The 24333-nt window shown below is 59.2% G+C and overlaps 2 protein-coding genes across 13 annotated transcripts in view; one reads left to right on the forward strand and one right to left on the reverse strand.

Moving 5' to 3' along the window:
- CEP104 (centrosomal protein 104) overlaps nucleotides 1-5602 on the reverse strand; it is a 47310-nt gene extending 41708 nt beyond the window's left edge. For 3 of the 6 annotated variants that reach the window (XR_009055593.1, XM_057750596.1, XM_057750565.1), the window contains exons 1-3: nucleotides 5417-5601; nucleotides 4518-4573; nucleotides 1753-1879 (exon numbers count right to left, since the gene is read on the reverse strand). Coding sequence is in view for 5 of the 6 variants with exons in the window: in XM_057750596.1 (XP_057606579.1) it covers nucleotides 1753-1865 (113 nt within the window). In the remaining variant the exon portion in view is untranslated. Of the gene's footprint in view, nucleotides 1-1752; nucleotides 1880-4517; nucleotides 4574-5416 lie in introns of all 6 variants that reach the window. The other 3 variants (XM_057750587.1, XM_057750605.1, XM_057750577.1) reach the window with 2 other exon arrangements.
- Nucleotides 5603-5754: 152 nt separating this feature from the next.
- DFFB (DNA fragmentation factor subunit beta) lies at nucleotides 5755-22004 on the forward strand. Of its 7 annotated transcripts, XR_009055603.1 has the most exons (9): nucleotides 5755-5955; nucleotides 7822-7948; nucleotides 10292-10480; nucleotides 11319-11398; nucleotides 13208-13378; nucleotides 13574-13688; nucleotides 14606-14706; nucleotides 14978-19895; nucleotides 20903-21024. XR_009055603.1 is itself a non-coding variant. In XM_057750730.1 (7 exons), exons 1-7 carry the CDS (start codon nucleotides 5833-5835, stop codon nucleotides 21135-21137), a joined length of 1026 nt encoding a protein of 341 aa, XP_057606713.1. In that variant the 5' UTR covers nucleotides 5755-5832; the 3' UTR covers nucleotides 21138-22004. The 7 variants fall into 7 exon arrangements, 3 of the variants coding, with proteins under 3 accessions (XP_057606713.1, XP_057606722.1, XP_057606707.1); XM_057750730.1 differs by lacking the exons at nucleotides 13574-13688; nucleotides 14978-19895 and having other exon boundaries at nucleotides 20903-22004; XR_009055600.1 differs by lacking the exons at nucleotides 5755-5955; nucleotides 7822-7948 and having other exon boundaries at nucleotides 9416-10480.
- The last annotated feature ends 2329 nt before the right edge of the window (nucleotides 22005-24333 follow it).

The raw sequence follows: 24333 nt of genomic DNA on the forward strand, positions 1-24333 counted from the left end.
GTTGACCGTTTTGAAATCATGCAAGAAGAAGAAAAAAGCGAGACCCTCCCTACTTTGATCCTTATCCGCTACCCCAGACTTCGAGCTCCACTTATAAGTTCGCTCCTGATTCCCTAGGGAAGGCAGCACCGTTCTTGAGGTGCTAGCCAGCCATGTTCCCTCTTTGCCTGGCAAAGAATAAAGCTTCTCTATTTCTTTTTCCTCCAAAACTCTGTCTCCACATTTCTCTCTGGCATCGGCGCACAGGGAACCAAGATTTTGGCATCACTCCCACTGGAGTGTATCCATCAGTGCCTGAGCACACCCTCTTTGAACGGAGCACTGGTCCTCCCTTTGGGAGACTTGGTTTGAGGGTACTTTGCTTTGCCTGCCTGTGATGTGTTTGCCCTCAGGGAACACACTGTTGAAGTCAGGAGACCTCTGAGCCAAACCCAGCAAGAGTCTGAGTGGCGATCAGCGCGTATATACCCTTTCCTTCGATGCAGTCTGAAAGTTTACTACTAAAACAAGCGTAGGTTGTGCCCCAGGGGAAAGACCATGTCAAGACATGAAAGAATCATATGAGTATTACTTTTATAAATATTATGAAAAAGGATGCCCTGCGTGCATATTTAAGTACTTTTAATTCATGCATAAATATTGAGCAAGTGCATTTAGCATAAAGGACCTCTGCTGAAGGGAAATGCAGGTGTGGGGATGGGGAAGGGAATGGAAGTGTATTTGCATAAAACTGTGGCCCCAGCTCACTCCAGGCCCCGGGCCTGGGGAGGGGCAGGACTGGACTGATTAGCGAGTCTGCAGGAAGAGCACGGATGTGCCTGAGGCTGCCTGATGGGGGTGTCCCTCCTCCTGTTCCTCTGGCCCTGCTGGACCTGCCAAGGCTGCCCTGGCTGGGCAGGGGCGTGGCCGCAGCTGGGTCAGTCCTGGGATGCTTACTTGCCCCCGGATAAAGCCCTCGTTCAACATCAGCTTCATCAGCAATAAAGAGGCTATGTGTCCCCATCTGCTCTACTCTTTCGTTTCATTCCTCAGTTCACTGAGAATGGAATCTTGTTCATTGGGTTCCCTCAAAAACCGCAAAAGGAAAATATATCTGAATTTTAAATGGGATTTACATTCAACTTTTCAGCAATATCCCTTCTGCACAACTGTAAGTCACAAGTACATGATTAAATGTAAATGTCATATAGATTTACATGTTCATGAGTTAGGAGCAAATAGTGAGCCTTCTACTCACACTTGGAAAACAAGTCATAAGGACTGAGGTCGCTGAGAAGGTGACAGGACCGGAGGTGAGTGGCCTCAGGCTGCCGACACTGACTGCATGTGGGAAGCCTGATCAGGCCCTGAGGCAGCTCAACAACTAACTGCCCCACGTTCAGGGAGGGAAGACCTCTCAGGAAAAGACTTAAATGGTTCAGAAAAATACTCACCAGTATTACATCACTGGTTTACAAATGTTTTTTAAAGGTTTACAAATATTCCAGGTGAATTTGAAAGAGACTTTCTTGGTTAAGGTGCCTGTGTTACATGAAAGTGAACGTGGGTTAATCTTTTAAGGAAAAAGGTTCAGCAAATTTTCTTCAAAAAAGAAGGAAAAAAGTCCAGTGTGTAATGAGATAGGTGACTCTGCAGCACAACCCAACCCCCAAGTGGTTCAGCCGTCTGAGTCGTAGTAAGACTAGCAGCTCAGACAGAGAGCGCCCACGCGTCCCTGAGGACCCACCGCCTGCGGCCCCTCATCCGGCCCACCTCGGTGACCGCCACCCGCTGACGGTCGGTGCGTGGATCATTAGTTCCCGGGCGCTGAAGCCGTCTTCGTGTCCAGACGAGCTGACAACCACGAATCCGATCTTGTGGGGCATCCTGTGCGCTGGGGCTGCGTGAGAGCAAGAAAGGCTGCTTTAAAATCCAGGGACTCAGTAGCACGTCACAACATCGAAAGTGCTAACACACAAAGTGATTCACAGCCTATTCAGGACTGTCCCATCACTTGAAAGAATTTAGTTCTTTTTATACAATTTTTTAGATGCCTTTAATACCACACAAGGTGTCATTCAAGTTACCCTGACTTTTCCCAAATAAATGCCAAAAAGTTTGACCAGTGTTGTGGGCTGAACTGTGTCCCCCAAAGCTATGCTGAGTCCTAACTCCCGGTGCCAGTGACGTGACCTCATTTGAAAACAGGGTCCTTGTAGATGTAATCAAGTTAACATGTGGTCATACTGGAGTAGGGTGAGCCCTGCTCCAACACGACGTGTGTCCTTATCAGAAAAGAGACGGGGACACACACAGACAAGGAGAAGCCAGGTGACGATGGCCAAGCAGCTGCAGCATCTACAAGCCGAGGGACGCCCAGGAGTGCCCAGAGCACCAGAGGCTGGAGGAGGCCAGGAGGGAGCCTGCGAGGGACGTGGCCTGCACACACGCACCCTGATTTTGGACTTCTAGCCTCCAGAATAAATTTTTATGGTTTTAAGTCATTCAGTTCACGTTACTTTGCTATGGCAAAAATAAGGTCTTTTGCTAAGATATGCGTAAACAGTTTTCCAAATTAGTTATGGAACTAACAAACCAGTGTGTTAATGAGCTATACAAAGATAAGGGGAAAGCGGCAGTTTAATCAAGAGCATCATCGTTGCTAAATGAAAACGCTGCCCAGCAGAGGGAGAGCAGAAGCACAGACAGCATCTCAAGGACACAGCCTTGCTCCCGGTGCCCGGCTGAGTGGCTAGCCCTGGGGAGATGTGTAAATATTGACTGAAGGATTTTTTTAAAAATTAGCTTATTTTATGCATTTCTTTTTGGCTGTGTTGGGTCTTCGTTGCTGTGCACAGGCCCTCTCTAGGTGCGCGGGCGTCACACTGTGGCAGCCTCTCCTGCTGCAGAGCACGGGCTCCAGGCGCGCGGGCCTCAGCAGCTGCGGCGCGTGGGCCCAGCCCCTCCACGGCATGCAGGATCCTCCCGGACCAGGGATGGAACCCGTGTCCCCCAAGCTGGCAGGTGGACTCCCAACCACAGCACCCCCAGGGAAGTCCCGTGAGCAACTGTTTATCTCATGATGTTTTAGTGAACCTGGCTCAGCTCTTAGTTACCTGTCACTGTTGTGATGGCGGCTGTATTGACGTCCAGTTTTGCCCACTCCTTTGAAAACAACACCTCAGTCCCAATTTCCCTCAGGAGTTCTGCCCTGCCCACACCCGGATCTGTGGGGCTGACGCCGGCCCTGCACCCCTCAGCTCCCCGCCTGCAGAGGCACGTTTCCCGGGCTTGGCGGGCACATGAGTTCCACATCCCTCTCGGGAACTGGCTCAGGGATGGAGACACGAGACAGGACCCAAACTAGACTGAAACCACTCAATCCCAGGACTCTGCGGGGGCTGTGGCCACAGCATAGCGTCTGCAGTGGGGGGTGGGGGGTGCTGCTGGGGCCACCAGCAGGGAGGTGCAGGCAGGGAGCGGGGTTGACGCAGGGAAGCAGTGCTGAGAGAGGCAGAGACGCCTTCTGAGCCTCAGGACTCAAAGCCCAACTGACTCATGGACTTCTGGTTACTCTCCAGTTACCAGCTGTGGATGCTCTTCAGTCGGCCAATTTCAGCGAAGTGTCAGTAAGCAACCAAGAGTCCTTACTGACACAGAGAATAAAGTCTTCTCCAGAACGTTCTATGGGGTAGGACATCCTATTAGTTGAGATTTTCAGGAGCAGGTAACACACGAAATGTGCTTGTTTTAACATGCTTGATAAGTGATCTAGATCTTCCTTCGACTTTTACTGAGAACCTGAAGAGGACCATGTCAGTAAGCTAATTATTGCCTTGCACTTGCTAAGGTTTCTTGGAATATAGGAACAAAAGCATTAAAAATAGAAAGAGAAACCACCGTTAAAGGCCCCAGTTATTTTTTTCTACAAAGCTCACTGCAGGATGTCACAGGATAGTAAAGCAAAAACCAAAGTAACCCAGAAACGAATGAAACGCAGGCACAAAAAATGGACAAGTGTGATCATCCCACGGCAACGGCACAGCCTGGCCTGTGTTCCAGCTCCCATGCCAGAAACGGCCTTGCCCAGCCTGCAGCTCCTCCCACGTGCCCAGACTCGCAGCCTGGACTGGCTTTCCCCTCGGCCTCCATACCTCCCCCACCCACCCTCCATCTACATCGGCACCTCCTCTCCCCGCCCCCTCCCCATCCGAGCAGGGCCAAGTCTCACTGGTCCCACCTTTCCAATGGTGACTGAAGGCACCCCCTCTTCTGGGTCCCACAGTCTTCTCTAGAGAGCGACGGCCAGGGCTCGCTACCTGAGCACTGCGCCTGCTGGGTGAACCCTCCTCAAGCCCAATCTGCTGTTCTAACCCCGGCTTCTTGTCATGGATTCTAGAGCCTAACCAAACTTACTAAAGCTCAGGGTCGCATCCCTGTGCTGGGGGTTCCCCGCGTCCTTCCGTCATTCTTAAGGGCAGGGCCTGTCACTTTCCACCCCACCGTGAAAACAGCAGGGACCTATGAAACATACTCACCTGAGCGTGACCACGTACCCCGAAATCCCGCAGATCTGAAACACTGCTTCTCCGTCCTGCGGATGAGGGCACAGACTTACTCCCTGACCCCGTACTTGTGCGTGCACACGCACACACGCTCACACCTTCATCACAACTCTGACACCCCAGCCGTAGAGACGAGGAAACCGAGGCACAGAGAGGCCTGGCCCGGGGTCATCCGGCTGTGAAGCCACGCAGGCAGGGTTTGTCCTAAACCTGGTCAGGTTCCAGAGTCTGGTCTGGACCAACACCCTCGGCTGCGGCCCTAGGACTGAGAAATGGCGCCCTTTAAATCCAAATAAAGGACGTGTCCACCATACCAGGCTGCCTCAATACATCCAGAACACCGAGGGCCCAGACGGGAGAGGCGCCTGGGGACCGCAGAGGCGAGGCCATCCCCCAGGGCTTGGGCACTGGAACAGGACCCCTGTCTGGCCACGTCCTTCCGCCGGGTCCCCCTCGCACACACCCCCAAGTCTCCCGGCAGACGCCTGGGTGCCACCGAGGGCGCTAGCGTTCTGGGGGGGCACCGGAGCTCTGCCGAGGGCGGGGCCCCAGCCGCCCCCGTGCGCGGCGGTCCTCGCCCCCGAGCCGGCCGCACCCCCGGCGGCGACCCCCGTCCCCGAGCGCCGGAGGCGGATCCGGGCGCCCCCCACACCCCGCCACCGGGCTGGGGGCAAGCTGACGGCCGCTCGCCTCCTCGGCGGGTTCCGGCCCAGCCGTCTCCAGGCTCGGAAGCGCCCCCGAGGGTCCCCGGACACACGGGGCGGAAGGGACGGCCGCTCCCCGCCTCGCCGGCCGCCCGGGGGGACGCAGCGCGGGCCGCGCCCGGGGAGGCCCCGCCGCCCCCGGCCCGCGCCCCCGGCCCGCTCCGGTACCTGTCGGGACGTCCGCAAGACCCGGGCTCTCCGCCGGCCTCGGGCCGGCCCGCAGCCCCGAGCCGCCGCGGCGGTGCCAGCCGAGGAGCAGCCCCGGCCGCCAGCGCCCATCGCCCGGGCCGCGGCCGCCGCTCTCATGACAACCGGGCCAGCCCGCCCGAGGCTCCGCGCCTGCGCGGCCCCGCCCCGCCGCTTCCCGCGCCTGCGCACAAGGCGGGGGCGCGCCGCCGCTCCCCGCGCCTTCTGGGTAATGAAGGGCCAGAGAGCGGCGCCTGCGCACAAGGCGGAGTCTTGCCGCAGCCTCCCGGGCCTTCTGGGTAATGTAGTTTTCCGGGGTGGGGGCGACGAAGGACCTTTGAGTCCCCGCGGTGGAGACTCCCCGGCGCGGATCGCCCGCGGGGCCGGAGGCTCTGAGGATGTCTGCTGTGCTCCGGAAGCCCAAGAAGTTCAAACTGCGGGCCGTGCACAACCAGAAGAAATTTGGGGTGGCGGGCAGGAGCTACGAGGAAGTGCTGCGGAAGGGGTGCCTCCACTTGCAGGTGCCGGGGGGCCGGGGGCCGGGGGCTGGGGGCCTCCGCTGGCAGGTGCCCGGGGACCTGGGGCTGGGGGCCTCCGCTGGCAGGTGCCCGGGGGCCTGGGGCCGGGGGCCTCCGCTGGCAGATGCCCGGGGACCTGGGGCCGGGGGCCTCCGCTGGCAGGCGCCCCGGGGGCCGGGGGCTGGGGGCTGGGGGCCTCCACTTGCAGGTGGCTGGGGGCCTCCGCTGGCAGATGCCCCGGGGCGGGGTGGGAGGCGAAGGTGGCTGAGCGAGCCTGCTCAGAGCACTCCTGGGTTTCTGGCGGCCCACTCTCTCGGAGAGGTGACCTGAGGTCTTCGCATCTGCAGCCCTTACAGAGGACAAGAAGGAGTTACATGGGAAAAAATCCCGCTGGAAGGTGTTGCCCCGTCGTCCTGCACCATCAGGGCTGGCAGAGCTCAGGCTGCTCGGAGCCACGGGTGCCCCAAGTCCTGCCAGCCGCTGGGAGGGGGCACTGTCCACACCCCCCGAGGGAGAGGCGGGGGCCTGACGGCGGCGGACGGCCACGTGCCCGATCCCGGGCTCCGTCCTGGCCCCTTATGTGGGCTGCCGTGGAGTCCCCCTGTCACCCCGTGAATGGGGCGCTAACAACCCCATTTCACAGATGAGGAAACTGAGGCACCGAGGAACTAAGCAACCTGCGGTAGCCACTGCGGAGCAACAGGCGTTTAAACCCAGCACTAGCTACGCCTAAAGCCCCTTAGCCCAGCCTCTGCAGGTGCCGCTGCGGGGGGGATTGGGCATTGGGGTCAGAGGTGGAGAAATTGGCATCCTTCCTGGCTTCTGGGTCCTGGTGCCACATCTCAGCAGTTGGCCTGAATGAAGCCTCTGCCCCAGCGCTCAGGAGCCCACCCACTTGGGAGAAATTTAGGGAGAATAAGAGGTGCTGGTTTTGCGCCTCCAAACCAGGGAGTGTGGGAGACATCCAGGCCCCAGGGAGTCTGCATTTCCTGGGCTGTGGGGAAGCGCCCAACCTCCTCCTCTGGCTCCTCCTTGCATCAGAGCAGGGGGACTCTGCAGGGGGCCTGGGACACACTTCCCCCTTCTGACCATGAGGGTCACGGCAGCTCTGGCCTGAGACCCAGGGACCTGGTTCTGGAGCCCATTGGCTCCCGTGCTCCGTGCACTGGCTGTTCCCTGCCTCGGTTTCCCCTGGTGTAAAATGAAGTGCTGGGCTCAGAGGCCTTGCAAGCCCCTTTGGCATGAATGGTCTAGGTGGTCCAGTCATTGTCTTATCCTTATTAATTTCCTCGACTGGGCTTAGACCCGTGCTGGGGTTGTGTGTACACGGGTGGGGTTGGGGGGAGGGGAGGAGTTGCTGTTAAAAATACATAAAACTGATGGGCTGGTGCAGCAGAGGGCTGAACCTCAGCAAGTGAACAGTGTCGTGTGCCGGTCACACTTCCGTGGACGGAGGCGGTGAGTCCTGTTGAGTAAGACAGCTGTCAGGTGAAGTGCCCGGTTCACAGGAATGTGTTTACAGGCTCAGTGCAAGCAGTCAAGCGTCATTTTTGGAAACAGGCTTGGATTTTAATGTGCCCCAGAGGAGCTTGGTTTGAAAGGATGTGAGTGGTGAATCCCGCAAAGCGGTCACCACGGTGCATGTATTTTTATGACTTTCCATGTCTTGGAATGTCCTACGGCAGGTGCCCTTGTTTGGACGTGCTCTGTACATGCAGACTGCATCTTGGGTGGCATCCTTTACAGCGAAGTTCCTTCTTGTTCTCTGTGAGGGCTGCAGACGGGTGGACCTCAGGTTGCCACCCCGAGAGTGGGCCGCCTGAGACCCAGGAAATAAGTATCCCGCCCTGCCCCCCCCGCGCCCCCCAGCTCCCGGTTCCCGGCTCCAGCCTGTGCCTCTACGAGGATGGCACGGAGCTTACTGAAGATTACTTCTGGAGCGTCCCCGACGACTCGGAGCTCGTGCTTCTCGCCGCGGGCCAGACCTGGCAGGGTTGTAAGTGGCAGGGACCTTGGAGGTTGGCGGGGAGGCTGGTGCGGTTGTGGAGGTGCAGAGGGCCTGGAGGGGGTGCCAGCCCTGGGAGGGCGGGTCCCCGTGCTCTGGACTCTGAAGGAGGAAGCCCCCAGAGGCAGAGCCGCCACCCGTGTGCCCGGGAGCCCCCTTGCCTGATTGGTTGTTCTAGGCGTCTTTTTAGGAAATTCCTTTAGTTTTATTTACGTTCATTGGACGTGTCCTAGTAACCTCTGCAGACGGCGGGGAGGGCTTTGGGGGTGGGGGCCTGCCTGGTTTCTTGGGTAAGGCAGAGCCAGAGAGGGAGGCCGTCCTGTTCTGCTGGACTTTGTCAACGAAAGTAATCAATAAACGACCAATAATAAGAATAGAAAAGAGTTTTATTTGAGTCAAACTATAGCCCAGAAGCCCACTACTTTGAGACACCGCTCCAGAGAAGCAGGCTGTTCAGCACAGGTTCATGTCTTGTCAGAGAAAAAAACATTAAACAAGTCAGGGATGCATTTTTTCAAGGTTTCAAAAAAACCCAGACCAGCACATTCACAGCGAGTCGGGATGGCCTTGGCACCTGGGAAGGGAGTCTTGTCATCAAAGGAGTAACCAGCATTGGCCTCCCAGGAGGGGAGGCATTTAATCTTTATTTTTAACGTGGACACTCTTTACTTGTGGCCAACACAGCCTTTTCTTTAGTGAGTAGAGCAGATGCACAACGCATGTTTGATCTGCCACAAGCAGGCTGTTCTAGTGAGCGTCAAATGCAAGTCAGCTCACGTGGAAGCCGGAACCACTTCCCTGTATCTCAGTATGTGAACATTTCTTTTACCGGTTTTCTGAGGGACGGGCTGGCAGCTGACATTATGTGTGTGTCTGGTCTCTGTTGGGTTTGCAGACACGCTGTCCTCAGGCTCCTGTCGGGGCTGCCTTACTGGAGCGGGTGCTTTTGGAGGTGGCTCTTTGGGGAGGCGGTCTGTGCTGGATGACAAATGCAACTCTGGAGCTGTAGGCCGGTGGCCAGGCGTGTGCCCTTCCCCCAGGAGGGCCGTCTGGCCCTTGTGCAAAGGGGCTTCCATTTCAGGAGATGCTTCTGGTGCCCCAGGAAGGAAGCAGAGCTCCGAGGACTGAGGTTGTCCTGCCTCCTCTGCCGGAGGGGCAGAGAGAGAGAAGCCCGAGAGTTGCGTAGGTGTGTGGTGAAGGTGACACGTCTGGTGTGTGGCAAGCAGCCTTCCTCCTTGTTCTTCTAGAGAATTAAGTCTCAATAAAGTTGTTTAAAAAAAAACAAACGGAACCGCGTGCTGTTTTCCAGAGCTGCGGTCGCGTCTCCACCGCAGGGTCAAGAGTGGTGCGTCTCTGCGGCCTCTCCAGCTCTTGGTGTTGTCGCTGTTTGTGCTGTAGCCATCCCGGTGGACGTGCTGTGGGGGCTGGACCTGCATCCCCCTCCCGGCTGATGGTATTGACGGTCTTCTCCTGGGCTCACGTAGCATCTGTAAACCTTCTTGTGAAGGGTCTTTTGTCCATTGTCTAATTGGATGTTTTTACGGTTGAGTTCTGCGACTTTTTCCCTGGTGTATTCTGGGTGAGTCTTTGTCAGATGTGCCGCTGGAGGATATTTTCTCCCCGTCTGCAGCTTGTGTTTTTTGTTCTCTTAACTGGGTCTTTCATGGAGTAAAACTTTTTAATTTTGATGAAGCCCAACGTGTCCCTTCTTATTCTCCTCCGCGTATGCTTTTGACGTTTGGTCTGAGACCTTTTCACCAAGCTCTAGGTCTTGAAGATGTTCTCTGTCTTTCTGTACCAGTTGCTGTGATCCTGTGACTTTTTGTGTGAGGGTGGATGACACTGATTGATGTTTGAACCGCTAGTGGCCCTGCATCCCTGGAAGGACCCTCGGGGCCTGTTCCTCGTGTGTTTCTGGACTTCTGTTTGTAGGATGTTGTGAAGCCCTTGGTTCCGAGTGCCTGCTCGGAGGGCTTAGTGCCTTTGGGCGTGTGTGGAAAGGCCCTGGGAGCCCACAGGACAGTGAGGGGACGACCTGGAGCATGAGGTCTCAAGGGAGGTGCCAGGACGAGGCGATTTCACTTGGAGGATGGAAGCGTGAGGGGAAGGGTGGCCACTCGCTTGGGTGGCTTTCGTCTTCCGAATCGTATCCCGTGTCCTTCCCTTCTGTCCTTATATCACCCGGGTGTGGGTGGCCAGACCCAAGGCCCGGAGCCCCGGGCTGCTGGCTGTCGGGGGTGGGGTGGGGGTGTCTGGCCAGTCCCCAGGGAGGAGGCGGTCTCCCCGAGGCCGCGCTGCAAGGCCTGGTGGCCTCTGTGTCCCCTCCGGTGGCAGACGTGAGTGACATCAGCCGCTTCCTGAGCGTGTTGCAGGAGCCGCACGCGGGCCTCATCCAGGCGGCCCGGCAGCTGCTCTCCGACGAGCGGGCCCCGATGCGGCAGAAGCTCCTGGCCGACCTGCTGGGCACTGTCAGCGAGAACATCGCGGCCGAGACCAGGGCCGAGGACCCACCGTGGTTCGAAGGTGCCTGGCGGATTCGGGCCTGGCGGGAGCGGGCGGGGAGGGCTTCCTTGGGGCCGACTCGCTGGGACACGGGGTCTCCGTCAGTCCCCAGACCTGGGGCTCCCCAGGGGTGGGGCCAGGGTCCGGGCAGCCCTGGGACTGGCCATTTTATTTTTATTTTTCAATTGCGGTCAAGTAGGCATAACGTAAAATTCACCATCTTCACCACTTTTGAGCGTATAGTTCGCTGGCAGTAAACATGTTCCCATTGTGCAGCCGTCACCACCCATCCTCAGACTTTCTCATTTTCCCAAACTGAAGCTCTATCCCCACCCCCTCCACACCCCCGGGCCCCCACCCTTCTTTCTGTCCCTGTGAATCTGCTTCCTGCAGGGACCTCGTAAGAGTGGGGTCATGCGTCCGGCCTGCTTCGCTCAGCATTTAATGTCCTCGTGGTTCATCCCTGTGGAAGCAGGTGTCAGGACTCCCTTCCTTTTTAAGGCTGAGTGATATTCCATCACCTGGGTGGACCGCACCTTCTTTATCCATTCACCTGGGCGCTGCCATCTTTCGGATGGGCCTTTTGAGCCAGGTGGAGGCAGTCCTGAGCGACCACAGCCCTCTTGGCAGAGGGGCCTGGAGGTGCCACCAGACAGAACCCCCTTGGTGGCCTTGGAGATGCTCCATGCTGGTGGCCCAGACACCCCCAGACTCCTCCACAAATGAGCAGAATCCGGGGACAGGGTGCAGGTCCCCGTCCGAATGTTTCCAGGAGCTGAGCAGAGCGGCCCTCACATTCCGCCCCTCCTGGGAGAGCACGGGCCCTGGGCTCCAGGCGTCTTGTCTCTCCTCCCGGCAGGCTTGGAGTCCCGGTTCAGGAACAAGTCTGGCTACCTGAGATACAGCTGCGAGAGCCGGATCCGGAGCTACCTGAGAGAGGTAGGTCCATGCGGACGCCAGGTGTACCGGGCCAGTTTAGGAAGTGGGCTCTGCTGTGGGGACTCTGCTCCCAGGGCCGGCATGGACGTCGGAGGAGCATGTGGGCTGGTGTGGGTGCAGGTGCCAGCGTGGGCACGGGTGCAGGTGTAGATGCCGGCGTGGGTGTGGGTGTGGGTGCCTGTGCGGGTGCAGGTGGACGTGAGCCAGCAGCGGGTGGGCCGTTTGCCCGGGGAGGACACCCCCTCCCCCCGCATGGCCGGCCCCTGGCTTCTACCCATCAGAGCTTAGGCTGGGTCCGGGGGGGCAGCCTTCCCTCCCTCCACTCTGTGTGAACTCTCCCTACGGGCTGTGAGTAGGACCCAGCTTTAAACACCTTCGTCCGTCTGGAGGTTCAGTTTCCACGTGAACTCATCCCAGGTGGCTGTCTCTGTCCACTGTTCGCTCCAACGGATGCCCACACCCCGGGAAGGGGTAGAGGGCACCCGCCTTTCTGTTCCCAGCGCTGCTGCTGGCTTTTCCCTGCGGGCAGGGCTGCCGTCGTGGGGGATCTGGGCTCTGACCCTGTGGGCTCCCCTCCGGGAGGCGTGAGAAGCAGGTTGACGTCGGTTTAGAGCCGAAACGCTCCTCGCCCCTGAGGAGAAGCAGGTCCTCGGGCCCCGTGCCCGATGTGCTCTCTGTCCTGTTCCCTTTCAACAAGGAGATGCCCAGCTGACAGAGGAGGTGTAGGCGGGCAGGCGCGGAGGGGGCTGGCGCCTGCGGGGCCTCGGGGAAGCGAAGACCCCCCCAGAGGATAATCTGGGTGCTTGACTGGCCCCCGAGGCTGGTTTCCGGGCAGCTCCCTTACACCCTCCTAGGAGGACAGGCGGGGGGTGGGGTGGGCCTGGGGGCGGCGGCACGAAGGGGTCCCCGGGCTCGGCCCTCTGGGCCAGCTCCTCTGAGAACCAGGGCTGGGGCCCAGAGCGCAGGGGTGGGCTGGGCGCGCCCCGCAGAGGCCCCTGGGTGCCGTGGCCCCTGGGCTGCGTGATTGGACCTCAGCCCTGGGGCATCTCGTCCCTTGCAGACCACGCCCCACCCCCACACCTCGACCTGCACCCAGCGTGTCTTGGACTCCAGTTTACAGTTGGTGGTGCAGAACCAGCCACACGTGCTCCACTGAGATCCCGTCAGGACCGGGCTGTCTGGCCCAGCTCCCCCTCTCCGCCTGCCCCCGTCTCTGCCTGACCGTGGCCGCCCTCAGGCTCCTTCTGTTGCCGAGGGCGCACGTCCTCGCCGGCTGGCGGGCGTCTGCAGGGCGCCATTCACCCCACCTGCTGGGTGCAGCCCTGGTCCTGTGATGACCCGTCTGCTGCCCTGCCGTCTCTCCCCCTGGGCCAGGCAGGCCCCTCGCTTCTGCCTGGTGTCAGCGTGGGCCCAGATGCGCCCGTGGGTGTGAGCCTCCACCTGGGCTCCAGTGGGCGGCCCGCGGTGGTCCCCCCTCACCTGCCGGCTTCCTCTCGGGTTTCTTGCTGCAAAGCAGTGGGCCGCGCGCTCGGGAGGTGGGGCAGCCAGGATGCCTGGAGCTTGACTTCCTTATCTGGTTGTGACCAGATCTCCATCTCACGGGCCCAGAGAAATCGCCCAGGGTCAGACAGGCACAGTCGGTGTAAGCTCAGACCCCCAACCTCACGGCTGTGCTGGGACCCCCGGGGTGGGGTTGCTGAGGGCCATGGCGTTGAGTGGACTGGAAGCCCGCGGCAGGGGGTGGGGGGCACGGTGGCGGCGTGCTTTCAGGCACGTGGTCGTCGTTCAGCGGTGCTCTGCCTCTTCCAGGTGACGTCTGGTGCCTCCCTGGCACGCGCGGAGGCCCGGGAGGAGTACCTGCGGGTCGTGGGCGCCATGGGCCAGAGGCTGCAGGCCGCCCGGTACAACAGCAGCTACTTCGACCGCTGGGCGAAGGCCGGCCGCCGGCTCTGCACGCGCGAAGGGTGGTTCTCCTGCCAGGTGAGCCGCGGGCGTCTGCCCTGGGCCACCCTGGCCACGGCCTGGTGATGTGGGCAGCCCTCGGGGGTCAGCCCACACGGGGTGAGGGAGGGTCTCAGCCAGTGGGTCCCGGACTTCAGTGGTGTTGGAGCCCCTGGATGTCTGGTGAGGATGGCTCGTGAGGACGGCCGGGCCCTCCCCGGGCTTCTGTTCCAGCAGCTCCAGTGGGGCCTGAGAGCCTGCGTTTCTGACAAGTTCCCGGGATGCTGGTGCTGGTTCAGGGTCCACTCCCCCCGAGAACTGCCGTGGGTGGGGCAGGACACAAGTGCTCGTGAGCAGAGACCCCGCCTTGCGTGAGGGGGGAGGAGGGATGGTGTTCGTCTGGGTGGCTGCTGCGGGAAAGCCTGGGTGAGAGTGGGGGATTTCAGGCCGGGGGCTGGACGTGGCAGCTTGGGCACTGGCTGAGCTTGGCGCCCTGGCGGGGCGGCACCAGCAGGAAGCAGCGCTGTGAGCCGTGGGGACCGCTCAGGGGCACCTGTTGCCGTTGCACGTTGCATTTCCAGTGAAATGCCCTCCCACTGCTGGTGCTGGGTCCAGAGTGGGCGGGGGTGGGTGTGGCCTCCCTCCCACAGACCCCCATGCCTGACCCCACTGGGCAGCCCCTTCCAAGAGTGACGGGCCCTGAGCATCCAAACACTGCTCCTTCCCAATTGGCTTCATGTTGTACCTCACATGACTTCTCCCTCCTGGGGAGCGTGACCTGAGCCCGGCAGTGTGTGTCGGGGGACGGAGACCAGAACCTTCACCCCAGCCTGGGCAGGCTCTGGGTCAAAGACCTCTAAGCGAGTCGGGCAGTGGGCTTTGTGCGGAGGCTGTGAGGGCCCTCGGGGGACAGGGTGGAGCTGAGGGCTTCAGGGAGGAGGTGATGCTTTAGCACGTCTCTGCGGCCCAGCCTGTGCAGGGTCACGGGGAAATGCCGGGAAGCTGTGGAGGAGACAGGAAGGGAGCAGTCGTGCGATGGCAGTGGCATGGGGCGGGCTGGGGTCGCGGGAGGTGCACTGCAGGGAAGCCGGCGTCTTGTCCCCTTCACAGACACAGAGCATCACCCTCGGGTCACGAGGGAACGGGGTGCTGTCCCAGCGCAGAACGCTCTCTCTCCTGAGCACAGACTCTTTATCACGAGAGGCGCCTCTGTCGTGGGGGGCCGCTCCTGGGCTTCGTGGCCTCACCTTCTCTCTTTCGGCCCAGGGCCCTTTCGACCTGGACGACTGCACCTCCAGACACTCCATCAACCCCTACAGCAACAGGGAGAGCCGTGTCCTCTTCAGCACCTGGAACCTGGACCACGTGTGAGTGCCTGGGGCTGAGGGCCGCGGCCACAGACCTGGAGAGCACCCGCCGCCTGGCCCTGCTGGCCTCTGCGCTTGGCCGGCTGCCTGGTGTGCCACTCGCCCAGCGCGTGGGTCACAGACCCACTGATGTCACGGGCGTGGGGGTGGAAGGTCGCTGGGCACACGTGGTACTTCTGCTCCTGACCCGCGTGGCGGGCGCCACCCAGTGCAGCGGGCACGGATCCCCGTCCACACCTGTGTGACCCCCGTGTCCCTCTCCTACCTCCAGCTCCCGCCTGTGGGTGGATCGGTGGCCGGCGGCCGCGGGCCCAGTCAGCGAGTCCCAGGTGCCGCTGTGTGGGTCCCTGCCTCTCCCAGGCTGCGGGAGCTCTGGGCGTTTCCTGCTTCAACCAGCGTGAGCACGTCTTGGCCAGCAGGATCGTTTTTCTGTGTCATTAGCTCATTCAAAAAAAGGGGCAGAAATGGAAAACATTAACTGAGACGCTTTTCTTGTTGACCGCTGAGCAGCGTGGGGTTTGGACTGCGTGGGTCCACTTACACGTGGAGTTTTCCAGTAGGAAATACTATGGTACTGCTCCATCCGCAGGGGTTGAATCCACACACACGGAACCTTGGATGTGGAGGGAGCCTGCACGCAGGGGGCCCCCTGTGAAGTTATGTGTGGATTTTTTTGAAAAAGAAATTCTCCTGTGGCAGCTCATTTGCCCGGGTACCAGGAAGGTTGAATGTCCACGTGTTAACTGGCCATTTGTGTTCTGTGAAGGGGCTGTCGCTTCCTTTGCTCATTTTTTTACTGGGCTTTGGTCTCCTAATTAATATGTAGGAATTCCTTACACGTCCTGGATACTAGTTCTTTGGTGGCTCTTTGTGTTATGGATATGTTTTTACAGTTTGGGCTTGTCTTTCGCTCCTGGGATGTCTTTGATCACGAGGGGTTTACGTGCCAGTGTACTGAGACGTACCCCTCCTTTTTTTGTGCGACATCCTTCCCTCCCTCGTATCATGAAGATATCCCATTTTTTTCTCTGCTGATTGATTGGCTGCGCCGCTTCTGACCTGCCTGGAGCACCCCGAGATGATCTTGGGGCTCCAGGCCATCTGTCTGCTCCTGTCTTTTCATGACCCGCTAGGGGCCCCCGCCAGCACCTGAGAAGTGAGACAGGCTGGCCTAGAACAGGACAGGGATGAAGCGGCGGCATGTGAGCGGAGCCTGAGTCATGCCTCCTGGAACCTACCAGTTACATTTTTGCTCTTTTTCTGAATATGTGTACGTTCACATAGATGCACACACTGGCTTTTAATTTAAAATGCAGTTTTGACCAGGAGGCAGCAGGGTTTGAAAACACTGGTCTGATTGTTTTCCTGAGACGTGACTGCAGGCCCTCCCTGAGTCTGGTGGGACTGAAGCCACGAGCCACGTGTTTAAGTAGTTGAACACTAAAGAGTATAGCACGTGCTGTCGTCCCACCGGGACTGTGTCTCCGCGGCCCAGGCCGGGTTCCCGGTCCCAGCTGGTGGACTTCTCAGGGCTCTGGGATGTGGCTGTGGTGGCCTGCAGTCCACAGCCTGCCCTCTTCTCCCACCCCTTGGGCCCCTCACACCATGAGTGCTGCACCCACGTGTGTCCAGGCTTAGGGTGTGCAGCGGGGCACGGCCTGTCCCGGGAGGCCATCCCGAGCCTGAGTTCTGGGAGCGTGGGCTGGGAGGCGGGGCGGGGGTCCTGGGCCCAGAGGCCTCCTCCCCACAGCGGGGCCCCCAGGAGCACGGGGCCTGTTCCCCAAGGGCTAAGGGCGCCTCCTCCCACGCTCAGTGTTGTGACAGGCCCTCTTGTCTGGGACCAGCACTTCCCCACCCCCTTCAAAACCATCCTTGGGCTTTTCCTTAACTTCATTCACTTGGCTTTTATTTTTCATCCCTTCTTTCTACTTTTTGGAGTTTCTTTTTGCTTATCGGTTAACCTGCATCTCTCTTGTCTTCTAACGTACATTTCAGGCTATCCGTTTCCGCTTTCGCTGCTTCCTGTGAGTTTGGTGATTTTGTTGTCATCCAGGGCTGGCGGCTTTGTCTTTTCCATCGTGATCTTATCACTGCTCCGTGAGCTGTGAGACGTGGCACTTGTCTTCAGTGGCGCCGGGTTCTTAGTTGCCTCTCCTGGGCCGCTCGCTGCCGTGGTCACTCATGCCTCCTCCGAGCCTGAGTGCACGTGGCCTCAGATCCACGTGGCCTCAGATCTGCGTGGCTGGATTTAAGCCGCTCTGCTGGCTTCCCGCCCCTTTCCTGTCGACCTTGACGTGTCCTTAGGTTTGCGTGAGTGTCCCACTGGCCGTGTCATTGCTCTTGTTCCGCGGGGTCCGGGACGGTCTGATCCGAGTTGATGCCCATGTGGTGCCGGCCGTGCTCTCTGCCAGCACCGGGCTCGGCCAGGTCAGGGGTGTTGGCACAGTCCCAGCGTCTTCCCGGTGTCGGGACAGCATCTGGCTGCCGCGGCCGTTCACCCAGTGTTGGTTGAGTAAATAGGAAATGTGTTTGGGCTTCTTTAACTCTTTATTCTGGGTTCCCAGTCCCTGTACCCGCCCTTCCCATTGGGTCTCCTTTGTGCTTTCTGTGAGCTTAAACCAGGTGTCTTTTCCCCTTGCCCATCACCCCACACTTTGGTGGCTCGGGAAATAGATGTTTGCGTGTGTTCCCTTAGTGGGGCCCCAGAGTGAAGCCCATCGGAAGCAGAATCGCATCTGCCTCGCCCCCAGGCCCCGGGGATCACGTTGGTGTCCCCCCCACCCACCGTGAACCGTGCACCAAGCGCGGGCGCGTTCCCCGGGGCGGGTCCTCGCTCTCGCTCGCCCACAGGTCTCAGGTTGCACGGAGCTCAGGCTCGCTCCCTGATGGCCGTGAGGGTCTTTGGGGTCTGCGCCCCCCGGTCGTAGAAGGGCCCCGAGTGCTTGTCAAGCTGACGGGGCTGCAGGCGGCGGCCACTTGGCCTGCAGCGCTCTGGGGATACGCCGCCTGTCTCCTGGCGTCTGTTCACAAGGCTGCCGTCCGTCTCCTCTCCTTTTCTGTGGCAGCTTTAGACCTCCTCTTTGAAAAGGCCATGTATCCAGCACAGATCTCTATTCTAAATTCTGACCGGGACTTGCATCCTCTGCTCCAAAGACGTGTCTGTCTTCAATCCTGGAAACTCTCCGGCGGGGATTCTCTGGCTGCCCGCGTGTACCTGGACCAGCCCGTGCTGCGTCTGCTCTTACGCATTCCCACTCCTGGGGACTTCCTGCCGTGGACTGAACTGTGTCCCCCAGGTTCATATGCTGAAGCCCTAACCCCAGGGTGACCGTGCTGGGGTCGGAAGGGTGGAGCCCTGATCTGATAGGACTGTGGTCTCCTAAGAAGAGAGGCTCTGCACCATGTGAGGACACAGCTGGGGGCAGCCGTCTGCGAGCAGGGAAGACTCTTCTCGCCAGAACCCGACCACGCTGGCGCCCTGGTCTCAGAACCCCAGCCTCCAGGATGGTGACATAACTGGTCTCTGTTGTTTAAGGCACCCAGTCTATGGTATTTTGTTACGGTGGCCCAAGGTGACTAATACGCTTCCTATACGTTCACTTCTCTCTTCAGCTCTGATGCATTCAGTCTGTGTTTTTAGCATTGAGTACGTATTATTTCCTTTCTATGAGCGCTTCTGGGTTATTTTTAAAAACATGTCTTTTTGTGGCAGCCTGCTCTCATTATTTATTTTTATTTCATCATTTATTTTAAGCAAAGTTATCTCATGGTTATGTGGTAAAGACCTTAACTGTGCAGAGAGAGGTCTGGCCTTTGCCCCTGACCCCTGGGAGGTCAGCTCTGAGCCCTCGGAGTGTCTTGCATGCTAGTGTCTCTGTTTGCCTAGTGGCGGGGCTGGGGGGTCACCAGGCAGTCTAGCAGTATGAGTCGGGTGGGGGCTTTGGGTCACGTGGTTTCAGCTCGCCCTCTGGGGGCTGGAGATGGGGTCCGCCTGGGGGTGGTCAGTTGTGCCCATGTGGCAGAGGCCCGGGAGAGACTCTGGACGCCGAGGCTCAGGGAGGGAACTGTCTGCTGCTTCTCCGGGTGTGCTGTCACCACCACTGCTGGGAGCACTGTCCGCGCCCCCGGGAGAGCGCGGCTGGAGCTGCCCTGGCCTTTGCCCGGCGCGTGCCTGACTTGGGATGATTTTAGTGCGCATCCTTTCGTGGCTGTGAGCCACGACTGTAAGTATAAAAGCTCTCAGGGCCTTCTGTGCCTTTCAGTGAGCTGCGGACCCTGAGCGTGGCCTCGGGGCCCCGAGCTCTGCAGGTGGCGGCAGAGGGCATGGTCTGTGTCAGGTCCCTGGGGGTTCTGGAGGCGCTGCCGTAGGCAGTGTCCTCCCGCATGTTGCAGTGCATCCCCTGTGCAGTTTGTGTGTCCGGGTTGTGAGCTCGCTCCCGGTGGGGGTTGTTTTCTACAGACGGCCCTCGGTGCTGCGCATCCACGTGTCCCCAGCGGTTCTGCGTGTTTCCGCCAGGCGCCCGGGCTCTCAGACACTGCGTGTTGGTTCCTGCTCGCGGTTCCCGTACCGCTTGCAGCGTAATGTTGGACGTATGGGAGGTGGGTCCTGGTTTTCCACATGACTGAGGACAGTCACGCTGATGGCACCCCCTGAACGGCACCTGTGGGTGTCCTTACCTCGCCCCCCTACCCCACGCTGTGCCGAGCTGGGCCTCGTGCCTCCAGCAGACAGCAAGCCGGGGAGGCCTGGCCAGGGTCACACATGGGTGTGTCCTCTTTGAAGGCCGCCTCACCACGCCAGGGAGCCCGACCGGCCTCCCAGGGGCTGAAAGACCCCGTGGGGAGATGGGCAGCCCCTGGCCGACCCCCTGGCAGAGCGCAGCCCCGTGAGCGGGCCAGGCCGACCCGCAGAACCACTGCGTTTCGGGGGCCGGCTGTGCAGCCGGGGGTTATCCATACAGAGGCTTCTCCTTCCTCCTCGCAAAGCCCTGGACCCCCTGCAGCGTCTCTGCTCCTCCCCTCATGGCTGGGGCGGGGGTCTCGGCCCCTCCCCTCCTGGCCCTCGTGGGCCCCTGGGGCCTCCATCAGGACCGGAGCCCCAGTGAGCCGTGGCGTGCGGCTCAGCGCTGTGGTCCAGCGTTGGTGTCTGTGTCTGCAGAGGGGAGCCGCCTTCTTTCTTTTACTTTCAGGTATCTGTTTGCCGTTACTCAGCCTTTCTGTGTCGTGGGGGACTGGGCTCTACGTGCAGCCCTCCGAGCTGTGCTGGTTCCAATTCCATCTCGTTGGTTTACAAGCTCCTACGTGGGTTACTGTGAGGTCACTTGAACTGGTGCTTATAAGCGAGACCAGTGTACACAAAGTGATGTCATGCTTGTTTTAAGTGGACATGCACGTATGCATATAAAAGTACAGGAAGAAGTTTGGAGAGACAAATGTTAGACTCTTAATAGTGATCGACACTGGGAAGGGGAGACGAGAAATGAGAAGAAAGGCTGTAGTCGGAGGGACATTAGCCTTATTTGTAAAGTTCTGTTTAAAAAGTCTTCATATGTTATTGTGTAACTTTTTGGTAAATCTACACATAGGTGAAGTGTGAACCAAGGAAGCCAGATTGTTGGTGAGTGAGTGTGATGGGACCACGGTTGACTCTTATTTTTTTCTGTGTACTTTTCTGTATTAAAAAAATACACACCATCTACTTTTTAAAAAAAATTTTTTTATTTGACCATGCTGCATGGCTTGTGGGATCTTAGTTCCCTGACCAGGGACTGAACCTGTGCCCTCGGCACTGAAAGCGTGGAGTCCTAACCACTGGACCACCAGGGAACTTCCGCATCTATTTTTAAAACGTGAGACTGCCTGGGCGGCTGGCTTCAGGCTCTGCCAGGCTGGCTGGCCCGGCAGGCAAGGCTACGTGTGGCGATGGCACCCCTGCCAGTCTGTGAAGGGATGGCGCCGGTGCTCGTCTGGTGCCCGCTGGGTGAGCCCTGTCCAGTGCGCGGCCTGCTCCGGCTGGGCCAGCCTGAGTGCGGTTCCTCTGCCGAGCCTAACCGTCTCAGCCAGTCTCTCCTGGAAGCAGCCAGACCTCGTGTGGTGTCTCAGCCCAGGAGACACCACATTCAACCATCTCTGTGGTTTAACAGAAAACCAGGCCCGGCAGGTGCCTGCAGAGGACATCTCTAACCTTGCTTTGCAGAATAGAAAAGAAGCGCACGGTCGTCCCCACCCTGGCCGCGGCCGTCCATGACGCCAAGGGGAGAGAGGTGGACTGGGAGTACTTCTACCGCCTGTTCTTCACCGCCGAGAACCTCAAGTTGGTCCACATCGCCTGCCATAAGAAGACCACCCACAAACTCCACTGCGACCCCAGCAGGATCTACCGAGCCCCGGCGGCGCCCCGGAGGAAGCGGCCAGCTCGCCAGCGCCCGTGATGCGGCCCGGGCAGCGCGCGCGCTTCCTTCCAACAGACGCTGCTTTTCTTTTGCCACTCCAACATCCCTGGAAAAAACTTGAAAAACTTTTCCTGCACATTCTGGTTTGAGCACATTTCTGAAGCTGTTTTCTGACCTCTGTGAGCCCAGCTGCCAGAGGACAAGTGTGGTGGCTCCCGGGACCCCCGGGTCAGGAGCGGCCCCCCTCCGGCTTCGCCCCTGTGTGCGTGCAGGTCCCCAGCCAGGCGGCTCCCGCCTTGCCTGGCCACTCGGGCTTCAGGGAACTTGTGTGTTTAGGCCTCAGCTCCACTGGGCCTCCACTCCTCAGGGAAACGTAGCCTTCTATCCTCTGGCCTCTTCTCAATGCTCAAAAGAGTTGTGACCCTTTTGGGGTGAGATATGAGGACATTCACTGCTGTGTTGTTTCTAACAGCGAACAGTGGGCAACCCTCTAGATGTCCGTAGGGCTGATTCCATCATTGTGCTGAACCATAGAAAGTTGCTGTTTTTATGGGTCAACAATGGTCAGATATTATTAATTTCGTGACTCAACCTGACACGTCTGTGTGCAAAACTCTGTAGCAGTTTCGGGTGTTTCTGTGAGAAACAGGGAGCTGGCTGTTAAGGGCACGAGGCAGGTGCTCGGCCACGCCCAGTGTGACACGAGTGTATCACACACGTGTGCTGGTCACGCAGAGACCGTCACAAAGGGACACTCCGCGTGTCAACAGCAGGAATCCTGGGGCGGGGTGGGGTGCAACTGAATCACAAAAGGCTAATTTCCTAAATCATGCATTTTATAATACTCAAAGTTTTTGAAACGAGCATTTATTTCATAATTTTTAAAATTTACTTGTTAAAGTCACATTTGGTAATACTTGGATTTTTACATGTATTGTATAATTGCAAAAGCAATAAAGATTTTTAAAAAATAGCCATGTCAAAAAAGTTTGCCCTCGTGGAGAATGACGAAAATGAGAAACATAAGGGGTCAATGACTTTTAAAAAACGGACCCAAATTGTTCCATCTCTGCTGCTGAAATACACACACACTTTAGAAGGTGCCCATTCTGTGCGGGATTTGAGACGCGCTGTCTCCATTCGTGGTGGGGATCTGGTCTGATGGGACGTGGGGACGTGGGGACGTGGGAGAGGCCGGATGCCCCGAAGCGCGGCACGTCCCGTCTGTGCAGTCAGGGGGCCGGGCCCGGCGCTCCAGCTCGGCAGCTGCCCGTCCAGGGCAGGGCTGCCCGCTCTCCGCTGCCGGAGTGCGCCTGTTACAGCCTCTTCCTGACGTGTTCCTGGAGGGCAACACAGCGGCGCTGTCTTAAGGACCGTCCTCCTCCCACCCAGTGGCGCGGGGGTGCCCCCACCCCTCGGCTCTGGTCTCACTGGGCTGCCCGGGAGCCAGGCCTCCCTGAGAGCCGATCCGTCGGGGCTTCTGCCGCCCACGTCGTGCGGTCTCTGTGCAGCTCCACCAGGAGAGGCGTCTGGAAGCTCGTGCTGCGCCCTGGACCTTGCCCTGCGCACCTGTCCCCTCTGCTGATTTTAGTCAGGGTCCCCTCCTGGTACAGACCGTGACGGCGAGTGTAACAGCCTCCCCTCTGAGAACCGTCGAGCCCGGGGCTGGTCCTGGGTCCCCTGCACAGACGCGCGAGGAGGCGGGATGAGCGGCTGACGGCAGTCGCTGGTCACAGGGATGCTCGCAGGGCCCCCCTCACGGCCTTGCCGCTGCGGCACTGGTGGGTTGTCTAACGTGGAGTGTGTTTCTGGAGCCCCGGCCCGCGGTGGCCCGGGTCGTGTGTTCATTTAAATTCTGGCAGACCACCTGCAGAGCGCATCCTTGGAGGGCTCACAAGTAGCGCAACTTTCACGCATTTTAAGCTTTTTGAAACTCTACTTCGTCCCTGGCCTGATCTGCGTTGTCTTGAACGCAACGCCATCCTCCAGGCACCACTGGAAACCACACAGGTGCAAGGCAGTGGGGCCGGCTGACGCCGGGGAGGCGCATGGGACGGCCGGCCCACCACACTCTGCCATCCGTTAGGGACAGAAAGGCAGGGGACTCACCGGGGGGCGGGGGGCTTCCCGGGGCTGACGTGCTGCAGCCTGGGTGGCTGGGGGGGATCCGCCCCAGGTTCCGTGAGGACCTGCAGCCGGCAGGGCGCGGGCCTGCGGGGTGAGGTTTACACTTCGCATTTGGGTGGGAACATGAACCACGCGTCCGTCCTGCAGGTGGGCTGTGCTTCAGGCTGATGCCTCTCCTGGAGCCGGCGCCGCGCCGGCGCAGGGGAAAGATGACGCCCCCTGAATCTGAGGCAGCTCAACCCCCACTAACCCCCCTGGTGGTTCCTGCAGAGCCTCAGGTTGTAAATTAGTCTCCTGGCTGCTGCCAAAAGGCCTTACAAGCAACATTGTCTTGTTATTAAAGCAGTTTGTTGATCACTACATCACAAAAAGATTCACAGCAGGGAAGATCACCGCTGCTGATGGGACAGCGATCTCCATCTCATCGAAGCAGAGTGACTGCGGGACGGGTGCTTCCAGGTGGCACTTCGGATGGGCAAGGACAGCGGGAAACCTTACAGGGCGCTTTAACTGTATTTTTCCCCCAGGTGACATTATGTAAGAAACTTCCATGGTTCACAGGACATTTTAGGGGGAGGGAAGTCCAGCGGCTGCCGTAACTAAACCAGAAGTGTTTGCCAGCTCAGAAGCAGTAAGGCCGCGGCTCACTGGTGAAAATCCAGCACGGCCCTGGGGAACTGCAGGCAGCTCTTCCCCTGCGCCCGCCTGTCACCCGGGAGCAGGCTCCTTCCTGGACACTCTCCTGGTCCGTGGCCTTGGTGTCCCCTGCCAGCCGCTGCTACCAGGAAGGGCCATGGACAAGCAGGCCCACGTTCCTCTCCGGAGCCCTGTGGGGAGAATGTCGCCACGCGCTCCTTGACACCGGGGGGCTGGCAGTGTGGCTCTGGCAGGGCAGCTGCGCCCGGTAACACTGCACCACAGAGGAGAACATGGCCTCCCTGGATGGCTGCCCCCCACCACGTGGGGCGAGGAATGCGCCAAACAGCCACCATCTCAGAAACACAGCCTCCCAAGAGGAGGGGCCGTTCGTTTCGGGTCCACAGCCCTGCGTTGTCAGCTCTTGGGGCTGTTTAATGGGACAAAGCGGAGCCAGCCTCACACGTGTCAG

This window comes from Hippopotamus amphibius, chromosome 1 (assembly GCF_030028045.1).
Source record: "Hippopotamus amphibius kiboko isolate mHipAmp2 chromosome 1, mHipAmp2.hap2, whole genome shotgun sequence".
NCBI classification, from domain to species: Eukaryota; Metazoa; Chordata; class Mammalia; order Artiodactyla; family Hippopotamidae; genus Hippopotamus; species Hippopotamus amphibius.